General features: G+C 45.2%; 1 protein-coding gene across 1 annotated transcript in view; it reads right to left on the bottom strand.

Moving 5' to 3' along the window:
- GALNT17 (polypeptide N-acetylgalactosaminyltransferase 17) overlaps nucleotides 1-15,005 on the bottom strand; it is a 446,893-nt gene that overhangs the window by 273,587 nt on the left and 158,301 nt on the right. Inside the window, exon 2 of the mRNA XM_045461501.1 lies at nucleotides 11,513-11,696. Coding sequence (XP_045317457.1) covers nucleotides 11,513-11,696 — 184 coding nt within the window. The remainder of the gene's footprint in view (nucleotides 1-11,512; nucleotides 11,697-15,005) is intronic.

The following is a 15,005-nucleotide window of genomic DNA, read 5'->3' as shown; positions in this document are numbered from 1 at the left end:
TTGTGTGAATGCCTCATTCGCGGATTTTTCGCAGAACAGTCCCGTAAATGTGTTTTCTCTTCTTGATGGTTTTCTTAATCGCATCTCCTTTTAGCTCTAGTTTACTTTATGGTAGGAAGGCAACGTATAATGCATGTGACATATACAATATGTGTTAATCAACCGTTTCTGTTACGAGTTAGGCTTCTGGTCGGCAGTAGGTTATTCGTAGTTAAGATTTTAGGGAGCCAAATGTTATAGGCAGATTGTCGCCTCCTAACCCCCACGTCATTCAAGGGCTGACTGTAAACTGTCTTTTTTAGTCAGATTGCTGTCGATGATGGCAAAGCAGGGGCAGGCGGCGGCTGATAGCATCCCGCCGCCTTCTGCTATGCATCCTATGCCCTCAGAACACCCAACTGACCTTCCTTCATACGGAGGCTATGGTAGATCCCAAAGCTGGGCCTTCTGAGTCAGCTGGGAAGATCCTGGGGAAGTCCTTCCCAGGAGCTCATCCCAGCCTGGCATCTGTCTCAGGCTGGGTCCCCTGGATTTTTGTGCCGACTTGACGACGAGAAAATACTCGTTACACTAGATTTGAGTTTTCCAAATTAGAGACATACAGCTGTGCCCTACTCTTCAGGTAGATATTTTCGCAACGATTCTGTCATTACGTGCAAGGTGTTTTAAGGATAAGGGGTATGTACGATGAAGGATCTTTAAGATGTAACGACAGCTAATATTTACGGATCAGGTATCATTCGTATACGAGAAAAGGCTCAGACGGTGGCCTGGTAGATTAGTCTATGGAGCTCCCAAGACATAATCGATTTCCTCCCCACAACAATTCCATGAAGTAAACACCATCACATCACCACCTTACATATGAGGAAACTGAGGCACTGAAAGGTTCAATAACTTGCCCACAGGCGCAGAGCTAGGGAGAGGCAAAGCTAGGCTTGGAACTCAGACAGATTTCCAAGTCCATGCTCTTGACCTCTATAAAAACTCTCGGATCAAGGTTTTGAAGCGATGTAGACACGCTCTTCAGACCCAAGGAACCCACAAAAGTGGGATCAACATTCACCCACAAATACTTTGGGAATGATGGGACATGAAACCAAGGGCACCGCCGTTTGCATATTCCCATCACTGTGGGTGAGGACCAGTTCTAGCCAAAGAAGTTCCTTCCTCTAGAGGAAATCAACTCTATGGTAAGACACTCCCTAAACTGATAAACATCGCGCTCTTCATTTTTTCTGAGTTTTGCCCCCCAAAATACTGTATCCCTTAAAGAGAATTTCAATTATACCACACCACATACGAGGGGGCCTTATGTGTACCACTTAATCAAATTCAAAATGCAGTTTCGTGGTGGGGGAATTTTGTTACAGTTGGAAGGGGTAAAAGGGACGAAGAGAAGCAAACGAAGGAAGTAGACGCACGCTGACACACACACACACACACACACACACACACACACACCTCTCCGAAGAAACTGTCCTGTTCCTCGGACTCAGAATCTCTCTTCCTTCTGACGGTGCCAGCGTGGACTAGAAGGTTCAGAGCACGGCCTGAAGAGGAACCTTGGTGTGCGGGCAAGTGCACAGGCCTCGAAGATGCACACAGAGCTGTGTGTGACTCCAGGCTCCAGCACTTACGGGCTGTGCGACCTCCGGCAGGTTGCTCAACCTCTCCTAACCTCCTTCAACTCATTTATAAAACAGAGAGGGGAACAGCTCCTTCAGAGAGCAGTTAAATTTAAACAAGATCAATAAAACATGCAGCACAGTGACAAAACATAAAAGGCAGTCAATAAAAGGGAATAATTATCGTGGTTAGTGATTCAGAGACACTCCTAAGCATGCACCGATTTATAACGTCGACCAACAAGTATTTATGGGACAGTTACCCTCTGTGCCCACATCTGTGAAAGACAAAGTGTAACACAGGATTCTTGACCTTCTTTAAGGTGCGTTCGCTCTACTAGAAAACCAACCTATGAGACACGGGATATTGATCATCGGAGAAACGATTCAGAAAAAAAAAAAAAAAAAAAAAAAAGCCCAGTCACAGATTCAATAATCAGATGCTTCGTTTTCACAGGGGGCAGAGAACTCGAGTCAGGTAATTATAACACCGTCACCTGCATACACACACAGACTCCGCCCACAATTATACCCCCTGGACTTGGATGCTTCTCAAATCTCCATGGTCAGCCCGGATGTCATTCCCGACCTCCATACCCACACGTGCAGCGGTCCTCTGGATATGACACGAAGACGGTCCACAGACATCCCACGCCAGGTGTGTCCAATGCGGGGACATCGTTGGAACGTAACCGGTTAGAATTTGTGGCAATAAAGGAAAGAGGGGGCTTTCTAAGTGAAGCAAAATGAATTCCAAAGAAACCTGGCATGTGGATTTATAAGCAGGAGGCCAAAGGAGAAATTGAAGATAACAGCAGTAGAAACTGCCCATAAATTACCGACACGATCTGGGAGGAGGAGGCCAGCCATAAAAAGTGTGCAAGGATCTCAGCGGTGGCTTTCGTAAGCACAGACGGATTTCTGTGCTGCTGGGTGGTACCTCCCCGCTATTACCAGATAATCAGGCAAGCAGATCGTTAATACACCACATGATACGATATAGGACGGTAGATCTCCGCAAGGGACAGGAGTGGGGTTTTTAAAGCCTTAGCTGGCTTCTGGTGTCACCAAATGTCACCGCCTCGCGCGCACACACGCTGTCTGTCACGTGATGAACAAAGCTGGCAGATTCGTCTCGTGGTTGCCTCGAGAAAACCCCCCCCCCCGAAGGGAAAACGCGGACAAACAAAACTACCGTCTTTGATGCAAAACACGAGCCTTTGCAGGGCTCTCTCACGGTTAACGAAATCACTTCACGCTGTCTCCCAAGCTAGAAACTTCTGACTGTGCCCACTTCATCCATATCCAATTAATGGCCTCATCTGACCGATTCCCAGAAAGTTTTTCTCAAATCTGCCCGCCCGCTCCATCCCTGCCTGGTTCTTGGTTTGCTACAGAGAAACCATTTCCATAAAAATAGTATGATAATAATAAAACTCTATTATTAGAGGGACAATATCCTCCCCATTGGATAAGGCCTAGCACTCGGTTGGCACTCCACAAATGGGTGGATGGAGAAAAGACTAAATATATTCAGCCAACCTGCTACCAGCCCCCATCTGCTGCAACCTATCCTACGCATTCCTGCCAGAGTTAATCATTATCAAATCAAAAAAAAGGGATTGTACCAAGAGTACCATCTTGCCTCTCGCCCTTCGTCGGCATCCACTGACCATGATAAAGTCCCTGCTGGAACCCAGGCTGGCACATAAGTGCCTCACAATCTGGCCACCTGCCTCCCCTCCCACTTCTCTTTCCGCAATTCACTCTCGAAACTCTGTTCCAGCCCAAAGTGGATGTGCTGTTCCCCGCACCAAGAACTTGCCCAGTCCTCTGGCCCCGGCTGTTTTCTCTTAAATGCCCTGCCTTCTCTTTGGAGGAAAAGCTCCCCCATGGCCAGTATGACCAAGGCTACCTTTGCACTGCTCTCTGACTCCTGCGAACATCCATCTGCCTCCCCACGCTCTCGGATTTCCGAGAGGGCCTGGCTCCTCTCCGTGCTGCCAGCACAGTGCCCGGCAGATTGACTGGAGACTTCCATCAAAAACCATTTTGGGGGCACCTGGGTGGCTCCGTCAGTTAAGCATCCGACTTCAGCTCAGGTCATGATCTCGCGGTTCATGAGTTCGAGCCCGCGTCGGGCTCTGTGCTGACAGCTCAGAGCCTGGAACCTGCTTCGGATTCTGTGTCCCCGCCTCTCTCGGCCCCTCCCCCACTCATGCTACTGTCTCTCTCGCTCGCTCAGAAATAAACATAAAAAATTTTTTAAAAATCATTTTTAATAACTTTTTTGAAAGAAGAAAGGAAAAAAAAAAAAACCATGAGGCCAAAGGAACAGTGTACAACTTAGAAAAGAAGCCCACATATATAAAACATACAAACTGCATTAAACATAGCACCTCCAAACAAGAGTGATTTACAAGTTTTTTGGCAAAAGCTGCTTTGAAAAGAAACGGACAGCCATTTTACACAAAAGATACATACCTGGTACCATATTCTCAAATAAACCCTAGGTGGATAAAAGAGCTAAACAGAAGAGTCACGGAAAAGCAACATGAACAGAATAGAATATTTATTAAGTGTTTCCGAGGGATGGTATCTTTCTCGGCTTCAAAGCAGTGAAGAAATGAAATTGGCAAGATTGACAGTTTGGGATTCGTACAGATTTAAACTATCTGTCCGGTGGAAGAAAAAAAAAAAAACCACACAGAATTGAAATGAAACGGAAAACAACATTTTGGAAGCCATTTGCGGGCAACACAAACAAATGGTTAATCCCACCACTATCTAAAACTTCCTTCACATTTATAAGAAAAACAAATTTCTTAAGCATGGCATGAGAATAAAACAGTAAGAATTAAAGCAACATAAGCTTCTGTACAAAATTTCAGTTGAAACCAGCTGATTTAAATCCCCCACACTTGGGAGGACGTCACAAAAAGGATCTTGCCCATCAAGGGATACTTTCTCCTGGGCTCGGACTGCACGGGAGGAAGGAAAGTACCCCGGCCCCAGACACCTGCCTCCCCTCCACTGACCACGATAAAGTCCCCGCTGGAACCCAGGCGGGCACTTAAGTCCCTCACAATCTGGCCACCTGCCTCCCCTCCAATTTCTCTTTCCGCAGTTCACTCTCGAAGGTCTGTTCCAGCCCAAAGTGGATGTGCTGTTCCCCGCACCCTCAAATCCAAGAACTTGCCCAGTCCTCTGGCCCAGGCTGTCTTCTCTTAAATGCCCTGCGGCACCCCCAGGGCTCAGATGTCAGAGCTTCTACAGGTAAATCCTTTGCCGCTCTTGGATGGCAACGGTTAATCCGCAATTTAGCAAAGGTTAAATTGTAACTTTTGCCGTGGAACCCAGAATTTATTTGCAGTGGTACCTCTGGTTTCCCTATAGGGCCCATGAGCAATCCCTCAAGTTCATCCCCCATTCCACCTTCCAATTCGGCTTCCAGATAGCTGCCAGAACAATCTAAAAAAGGCAAATGTGGTCACGTCACCGAACCTATCTCTTCCTTTCTTCTCCCATACTTTCGCCCTGCCTAGCCTGTGCTCAATGTTTTCCTGGTGTAGATTACACTGAATGCTTCATTAAACTTTCATTTTATGAAAATCAAACCTATACAGTCCCGTCTCCTTTCTGTAATCTCCATGTACCTAAACAACAATGATGACACTACTATTTCTTCATGTTTAAATTTTATATCTTTTCAATTGATTTTCTGTTTCTGCGGATGGAGACTGAATGGCCTGATACACCCCACGCCCCCACACACATTGTGCCCCCCTCCTTCTCCTAACACAGCTATACCATAATTTGCAGGTAAGTAAATATCCAGCGTTTACATTTGCGTGACTATATTGTCCCCAGCTGAGCCAGAGTGTATATACAATTAAAGTTCCTTTCTTAAGAGACTCTTGCTCCCCCCGCCGCGTGGCTAACAATTGCTTTGCTTTGTCAGAAGTTTGGTTTTTTTTTTTTTTTTTTGCCTTCTGTTTCTATCACTAATTCAGTCCCAAACTTTTGAAAAGAATGGTTAAAAAAAAAATCTTGCAAAGACAAGAAATACAAAAATAAACACGTGGGACTACATCAAACTAAAAAGCTTCTGCTCAGCAAAAACCAAAACAAAACAAAGCAAAACACCACCCACAAAATGAAAAGGCAACCTATTAAATGGGAGAAGATATTTGCAAATCATATATCTGAGAAGGGATTAATACTGAAATGTACTACAACTCAATAGCACAAAAACCCATAAACAATCCAATCAGAAAATGGGCAGAAAAGCTGAACAGACATTGTTCCCAAGAAGGCATACAGGGGGCCGAAAGGCACATGGAAAGATGCTCCCCATCACTCATCATAAAGGAAATGCAAATCCAAACCGCAAGATAATACCTCACACGTGGCTGATATCAAAAAGACAAGAATAAGTTTTGGCAAAAATGTGGAGAAAAGGGAACCCCTATGCACCGTTGGCGAGAACGTAAATTGGTGGAAAAGAGCACGGAGGTTCCTCAAAAAAATAAAGAACAGAACTACCATAAGACCCAGCAAATCCACTTTTGGATATTTATCCGAAAAAAGAAATGAAAACACGAATTCAAAAAGATACCTTCTCCTCCATGTTCCCTGCAGTATTATTTACAGTAGTCAAGATACAGAAGCACCGTAAGCATCCATCAGTGGATGAATGGATAAAGAAAATGTCTCTCTCTCTCTCTCTCTCTCTCTCTCTCTCTCACACACACACACACACACGACTACTATTCAGCCATGAAAAAGAATGAGATCTTGCCATTTGTGACAACATGGGTGGACCTGGAGGGCACATTAGGCTAAGTGAAACAATTTGGAGGAAGACAAGCACTGGGTGATTTCACATATATGTGGAATCTGAAAACAAGCTCATTGACAGAAGAGCCTGGTAGTTGCCAGAGGCAGGGGGGTGGGTGAAAGGAATCAAAAGGAAGAAACGGCCCGTAATGAATTAAGTCCTGGGGATGTAATGTACAGCGTGGTGACTACAGTTAGTAATAGTGTATTCACACGTGAAAGTTGCTGAGACAGAAGATCTCAAAAGAAAAAACAACCTGTTACCGATGTGCAGACGTTAACTACACTGGTCAGACTTGCCGCGGTCTATTCACAATGTACACACGCGTCATTATGCTGCACACCTGAAACTAATATAATGTATGTCAATTGCCTCAACAATAATAGCAATAATAATAATTATTATTATTATTCTTGATGTAGTCAAAAACGTTAGGAAATCAAATAATTCTGTCCCCTGGCCTCCCTTGGAGACCTACCGCCTACAGCCCTCCATCCTCCTGTTCCGGCGTGGAATGCCTGCTCTCTTGGCCGGCTACACAGCTGTCACCCTGAAATGTGACTCTGGAACATTCCTTCATCGGCTTCCCGGGATCTGCCTTTAGTACCCTCCTGTCTCTTCAATACTATCACCACTCTCTTTCTCACTTTACTCCCTTGTTTTACTGGAGCATATCCTTGAGAAGCTTCCTGAAAACAGATGCAGGGAAGGGGGCAATTGCGGAGACCCTACAGAAATGCAATACATTTACTCTGGGCTCCCTCTTGGCACAACGAATTCAATGGCTGACCACGGAATTTGAGGTCGAAAGCAGTGTTTTCAACTCCTCTCCTAGAGTGCAGCGTTGCTACTGTGCAATCCAATAGCAACTATTTATTTGATCCACATTTTCTCTCTGAAAGCTTTTAGGACTCTCTCCTCCTCCAAGCTGTTCTGAAATTTTACATTTACATATTTTTTTAATTTGAAGATCTCACTGGCTTTATTAAATGATTCATTCATGAATCAGGCAGCATCCCAGCTAGAAAACAGAGGGGTGATCTAAGGAGTTGTGCAAAAACATTCACATGCCATGATGTGGGTTTAATTTTTCTTTTCAGTGATTCCACAGACATGGGGCGGGACCTTCTAACCTGAAAGCTTATGAACTACAGTCCTGGAAAATTATGCTACATCATTAATCTGACCATTTTCTTCTGTTGTTTTTTTTTAATTTTTTTTTTCAACGTTTATTTATTTTTGGGACAGAGAGAGACAGAGCATGAACGGGGGAGGGGCAGAGAGAGAGGGAGACACAGAATCGGAAACAGGCTCCAGGCTCTGAGCCATCAGCCCAGAGCCCGACGCGGGGCTCGAACTCACGGACCGCGAGATCGTGACCTGGCTGAAGTCGGACGCTTAACCGACCGCGCCACCCAGGCGCCCCTCTTCTGTTTTTTTTTTTTTTTTAATGTTGATGTTTGAGAGAGAGAGAGAGAGAGAGAGAGAGAGGGAGGGAGAGAAGAGCATGAGTGGGGGGAAGGGCAGAGAGAGAGGGAGACACAGAATTCCAAGCAGGCTCCAGGCTCTGAGCTGTCAGCATGGAGCCTGATGCGGGGGGCTCGAACTCATGAACTGTGAGATCATGACCCGAGCTGAAGTCAGATGCTTAACTGACTGAGCCACCCAGGTACCCCTAATCTGACCATTGTCTTCTGTTGTCTCTGTTCTCTTTCCAATATTCCTATTATTTAATGTCTAACCGGCTGGTCTGCCAAAAGTTTTTCTCAAAGCTATCTTCCACTCTTTTAGTGAATTATTTATTTCCATCTTATTTTTAACTTCCCAGGCTTCTCTGTTATTCTCCGATTATTACTTTACCATAGCACTAGGTCTTGTTCCGTGAATAAAACAAGACATTCCAGGATTTGAGCCACCAATTCGAGTTTTCAGGTTTATAGTCTCTTCCTCTTCCAGACGCCTTTTCTATTGTTGTTGCTGTTGTTAAGGCCTTTTGTAACGGAGACTCTCCAGAGACGTCCAGGGATCCTGGCTCTCCTTTCTTATTTCAGACTAAGACAGCTATGTGTAGACAAATGGAGCTTTACAACAGGCACGCCTTACTACTAAGTGAGCTGAACTCTGGGGCGCCTGGGTGGCTCAGTCGGTTAAGTGCCTTACGTCAGGTCAGCTCATGATCTCACGGTTCCTGGGTTCGAGCCCCATATCGGGCTCTGTGCTGACAGCTCAGAGCCTGGAGCCTGCTTCACATTCTGTGTGTGTGTCTCTCTCTCTGCCCCTCCCCTGCTTGTGCTCTGTGTCTCTCTTTCTCAAAAATAAATAAACATTAAATATTTTTTTTAAGAAATTGAGCTGAACTCAGAAATTTGGGGAGGGGAGCCAACTATCGTATCGATCAGCCTGTTTCTTAGCCTGGTTTCCTGAGAATAGATGCTTCAAACTGTACTCATTTACAGGGGTGTGAAAGTCTGCGGGGGGCAATTAATGATGCTGAGGGTGTCCCTAAATGGTATGTGGCCCTATCCTCTGTCCTAGCCTATATCTTATGAGTTCAAGCCCAGAGTTCACCTTTTCTGGAGAGTAGATCTCCCATATTCTTCCAGGCAGGGAAGGGCAGAACCTGGCTGTGTGGTGTGGGGGAAAGAATCTGGGGATACAGCTGCAATCCCCGTTTTCCAATCTACCTCCCAGCCATCAGAAGTACCCAGGGCCTCCAAAGCCTGAGTCTCTGGGGTTCTGAGATGTGACTGGGCTGCATTCTTCGGCTCTTCCCACCCCACCATAGGCAGGAGGCGGGGTCCCAGCCTCATCCAGTTTTCTGTCAGTGACCACTCACCCCTCCTCTTTCGATCTTCCAAAATTGTGTAGGTGTTTCTTCCTTGACGTCATCCCCTAACGTGCTCTGTTGTCCCTTGTAGATTACCATCCTCTCCAGTTCTTTCCGATCATCTTAGTAAATAAAGTTCCAGGAGGGGCCAGATGCAGGTCATATGTTCAAAACACCATGCTAAGTTAACAGAGCGCGATTGAGCTACGCGTCCCCCCCCCCCCCCCGAGCACGCCATGTTTTTCTTTGTGCCCCCAACTCTGCTGTTGTTCCGGTGCCTGGTCCATCCATATCTTTCTCTCTTTGACCCTTCATGGGGTGAAAGGGTCGAGATGAAGTTCAGGCATCACGCTGTGTACGTCGCTGGCTTGACACATACCACACAGACCACAATGTGCCAAATCAATCTGCCTACAAGTTTGCCTCCATCCCCAGAGAAGAAGTAAGTAGGCAAGGACTGTGTCTTTGCCGATATTCTGTCTCTAATATGGGGAAAACCATCTGGCACATAATAGGTGCTCACTAATATCTGTTCAACTGACCCACTTCCAGCAAGCTCCACGTTGGAAACATTTTCATTTCCAAAGGAGTGAGAAAAAAAAAAAACCCACATTGCTCTGTTTATTTGCCAACATCCAAATAAGAAAGGCTAATCAGAGAGCACCAGGAAATGAAAACAGCCAGATGTGTTTGAGAGCAAAAGTCCAGGAACACAAAATAGCTTCCAACAGGGGTGATGTATGTTTTCTTAGCGATTCAAAATGAATATATGTTTATTAGGCAGAGAGAGAGAGATTTAACAGGTTTCTCGGCTAATGCTGCAATTTTAAATCCATTTAAGATAATTTTCTTTATCTTGAATCTATTTCTCTCAGTAACCAGGATACTTAACTGATTTGTACAAAATCCATTTGAAAAAGGAATAATCTACTCTAAGCAAGGACACACTCTAAATGGGAAAAAGGAGACACTACAAATCTAACAGAAAACAAAGAACCCGTTAAGCCACCGTGGACGCCTGCCTAGAAAATAGGTTTTCCTCCAGCATCTTGATTCTATGACCAACCCCTCTTCTCCATTTCCCAAGGAGAAAACAAATGATTCCTGAATCTGAGCCCGCAGAACAAAGGCCCTTCAAGAGACAATCAAGATGCAAACCACTTGTTTACAAGGTAAGACTCAATCAAAACAGTAGAAGTTGAAACAATCATGGAACATATTTTCTCACCCATCAGCTTGGCAAAGCGTCTTTGAAAGGCGAGTACCCAGTCTGGGAAGGGACGGATACTATTCCAACTGCAGTGACGATTGCCATAAACTTTCTAGAGGACAAGGTCCCAAAATGTATCACCAGTCTCCAAACGTAGTCCTATGGTATGCTACAAGGATTATACTTTTGAGAAGTGTGGATTGAGAAAATAAATACCAAATCACGACACACAAAGATTTGAGTGCGTAGACATCCATCAAATTGTTATTTATGAAACTGGTGTTTATGGAAAACTGACGATAAACCAAATTTCCGAAAATGGAAATAATGATGATCATAATGAAGCATAATTAATAACATCAGAGAGTGCTCATGAAATAATATTAAGTGAAAAAAGGACACAAACACTATATCACATAATCATAAATCTGTATAGAAAGCGGACTCAAAGGCAATATACTAACATTTGACAAATTGCAGTCTCTAGGTAGAAATCATGGCGATTTTTGTTTTTTACTTAAAACTGAAGGTTTTAAGGTTGAGGACCTTCCTATATGTTTCTCGGTTCCTTTTATAAAAATTTAAATACTTTATTGGGGGCACCCGGGTGGCTCAGTTGGTTAAGCATCTGACTTCAACTCAGGTCACGATCTTGAGGTTCACGAGGTCATCGGGCCCTCTGCTGTCGGTGCGGAGCTCGCTTTGGATCCTCTGTCCCCCGCCCCCGCCCCCTCCCACCTGTCCTCACTCTCTCTCTCTCAAAAATAAACATTAAAAAAAAAACAAGTAAACAAACAATAATCATAAATTATCTTTAAAAATGTAAATACTTTATTTAGATCATATTTCATGGTCAACAGTACTTGGTCTGTTGACTGTGAAGGAGACTGAGTGAGATCAAAGCTCCTTTGTTAGTTACAAACAACACGAGAACATGTCACAGACTCGGGTCGACACCCAACCCTATGACGTGGCAAGTCGCTCTGAAGGACCCAACCGGAACTTACTTGGTGGGACGATAATCCGGAATGGAACGATCCAGTGAAATTTTTTCACTGAGGTAGGAATTGTAGCCATACTTCTCATGGGGTCCCTTGGCTTTTTCTTCTTCGGCCGGGGAAAGGGTAGCGGGAAGGCCCCCTTTGCCCCGTCCACCATAACCTTCGATGAGCCCAAGGGATTTGGATAAGCCTAGAAAAAGGAGGGAAAAAGAATTATTTGAAAACCACCACATCAGGACACATCACTCAAACTGAGCTATGGCTTTGATGGAAATTCTACCATTACCTGTCACAGAGAAATTTACGTCCCCAATTTATCAATCCAGGACTGTGCCCTGAACGCATTCATATTGAGAGGAAGTTCAGGGCAACTGGGAGTTCTGGGGTTGAGTCTAATTCCCAAGAAGAAGCCTCTCCCTCCTTTGGGGAACAGACTGGATGGAGGTCTACAAAAGGGAAGAGATCATCTAAACTGGGAGCAACGCAGACCAAGAAGGACACACACACAATGGGACAGAACTGAGGCTCAGCCAGGCCGGCTTTCCTTTCTCCGTGGGGCAATTACAAGGCTCCATATTCCACGAGATATGCGTACGACACAGAATGAGAACAGCCAGTAACAGGGAACGGCCAACCCCGCAGGTGTTTTTGCTTCATTTGAACAGAGAATGACATACAGATTGATTTTATCATGAGTTTAAAGTGTGTAACAACCTGACACAGTTCTTTACCTAATGGTTTTATTTAAATTTCATCTAAATGGCAAAAGGAAATACAGAATGTTTGAGAACAAATCATACACAGCAAAACCCCATAAGGGTGATAACTGTGCCAAGCAGAGTAGGAGGCCTCTGTAACAAGCCTCACTGAGCAATTGGAAGTTCCCAGAATGGTGGCAGCTTTATACCTACTGTTCCATTATACGATAAACAGCTTGATGGGCAATTTCGAAATCCAAGAGTTACGGGAGATTTTACTTCAGGCCTAGAAAACTTTTGCTGTTAAGAGCTCTCGTTCCCTTTTGCCATTTCAAATATTCAAGCCACTCAGCATACACTCAGGCATGCTCGCGGGCATGCGTGCGCACACACACACACACACACACACACACCACTTTATCCGTAAGAATCCCATTGCTGCCTCTGGCAGGAAGAGCACAGAGGAGAGATGTCAACCGTGCCCTCAGCTTTCATGATGGGCGGCCCATAAAGCTGAGGAGGATTTGAACCTCCCAGGAAGGCATCCCCAGACCAGTCAAAGGCCAACAAATCTGCTCCGGTCACAGAACGGGGCTCCGTCGCGTAATGGCAAGACTTTCCTGCTTCTCTGAAAACAGAAATGTATTTTCTGTGAGATCAAGATCAAAAAGCAGAGGTCGAGCAAGCATCTCAGACGTGGTCGCAGGTGAACATCATTTTTCTACCTGAGAATCCTTTCCACTGTCCGCTATGATCTCCAGGCACCCTGACATCTTTCCTGCCTGCCATCATCCCAACAGAGGGGCCATCAACAGAGAACTAGATCATCCCAACACTTCCCATGGACTTCCCGATCTTTGAATTCTCACTCCATCATCTGTGTGCCACTAACGTTCCAATAACCTCACCTTCACAATGTTCGAAAATCTCTAAGAATGCCTCCCACGTCAAGTACGAACACCTGTGCTGGGTTTAAAACTCACTCATCGTAGGACATTCCTAGTAGGAATGTGAGGTGGCACAGCTACTTTGGAAACCGGTCGGGCAGTTCTTCAAAATGCTAAAGCATCATTTGACCACGTGACCCAGCAATTCCTGGGTACGGACCGAAGAAAAATGGAAAGATCCGCCCACGCAAAAACTTGGACAGAAATGTTCGTAGGGGCATTATTCCCCTATGTCTGTCCCCATGTCTATCGACTGATGCATGAACACCCAAAATGCAGAACCACACCATGAGATACTACTAAGCAATAAAAAAGGAAGGAAATAGCGATGCACACTACAACACGGATGAACTTTGAAAACATTATGCCAAGTAAACAAGGCTGGTCAGGAACGACCTATGTAGGTATGATTCTGTTCATACGAAATGTACAGAACAGGCAAATCCCCAGAGACAGAAAGTAGGTAAGCATCTGTTTCAGGCTGAGAGCATTGCGGTAGGAAACGGGGAGTGACTGCTAAGGTACGTGGGCTGTCTTTTTGGGTGGGGATGATGTTCTGGAGTTAGATTGTGGTGATATTTGCGTAGACTTGAGAATATACTAGAAGCCACAAAACTGTACCCCTTTAAGTGGATGAAGGATATGGTATGCAAAAAATATCTCAATAAAGCTATAAGAGAAAACCCACTCTGTGATAGGCAATTCTGTTTCCAACAAGATGGAAGGCTAAAACAACATGAAAAGTCTCCCGTAATATACCTAGAAATGCCGAATAAAACCCTTTTAAGAATATTTTAGATGGGGGGGCGCCTGGGTGGCTCTGTCGGTTAGGCATTCAACTTCAGCTCAGGTCATGATCTCACGATTCGTGAGTTCGAGCCCCGCGTCGGGCTCTGTGCTGACAGCTCGGAGCCTGGAGCCTGCTTCGGAGTCTGTGTCTCCCTCTCTCTCTGCCCCTCCCCCGCTCACACTCTGTCTCTGTCTCTCTCAAAAAGAAATAAAACGTGAAAACAAAATTTAAAGAATATTGTAGATGCATCGCTGAGCTTGCAGGAAAGAAAAGCGAACTCCCGGAGGGAAGTCACAATCAGAGCTGAGGCTGTACCTGCTGAGATCGAGAGAAGGATGGACTGCTCACTAACTTGTAGAGCTCTAACCCGCACGGGATATGAGACCTTTTGTACGCCTTAAACGTTTCATCATTTCTAACTATGGAGGTGCTGGGTTCAGTAGTGGACCCCTGAACTGTGAATATGACTTTATTTGGAAAGAGGGACACCGCATGTGTCAACACACTAAGACCCCTGGTATCCTCAAGAGAAGAGAGATACGGAGCTACAGACACAGAGGGAAGAAGGCCATCTGACAAAAGACGCAGATATTGGAGGATGCAAATGTAAGCCAGGGAATGTCAAGGATTGCTAGCAACTCCCAGAAGCTAGGAAGAAGCAAAGAAGGATTCAGAGGGCTGGCCAACACCTTGATATCAAACTTCTAGCCTCCAAGAGTATGAGAGAGGAAATTTCTGTGGTTTTTATGCCACCGAGATTGCAGTCACTTGTTATAGCAACGTCACGAAACTAATGCAATGAATATCAAAAAACAACCGGGGACACCTGGGTGGTTCAGTCGGTTGAGCGTCCGACTTCAGCTCAGGTCACGATCTCGTGGTTCTTGAGTTTGAGCCCTGTGTCAGCTCTGTGCTGACAGCTCGGAGCCCGGAGCCTGCTTCGGATTCTGTGTCTCCCTCTCTCTCTCTCTGCTCCTTCCCCACTCACGCTCTGTTTGTCTCTCTCAAAAATAAATAAACATTCAAAAATCTTTTAAAAAACTTGTAGGATAGTGCTAAAGCAA

The sequence above is a fragment of the Leopardus geoffroyi genome, chromosome E3 (genome assembly GCF_018350155.1).
Source record: "Leopardus geoffroyi isolate Oge1 chromosome E3, O.geoffroyi_Oge1_pat1.0, whole genome shotgun sequence".
Classification (NCBI taxonomy): Eukaryota; Metazoa; Chordata; class Mammalia; order Carnivora; family Felidae; genus Leopardus; species Leopardus geoffroyi.
This window is presented reverse-complemented; position numbering and strand designations above follow the sequence as displayed.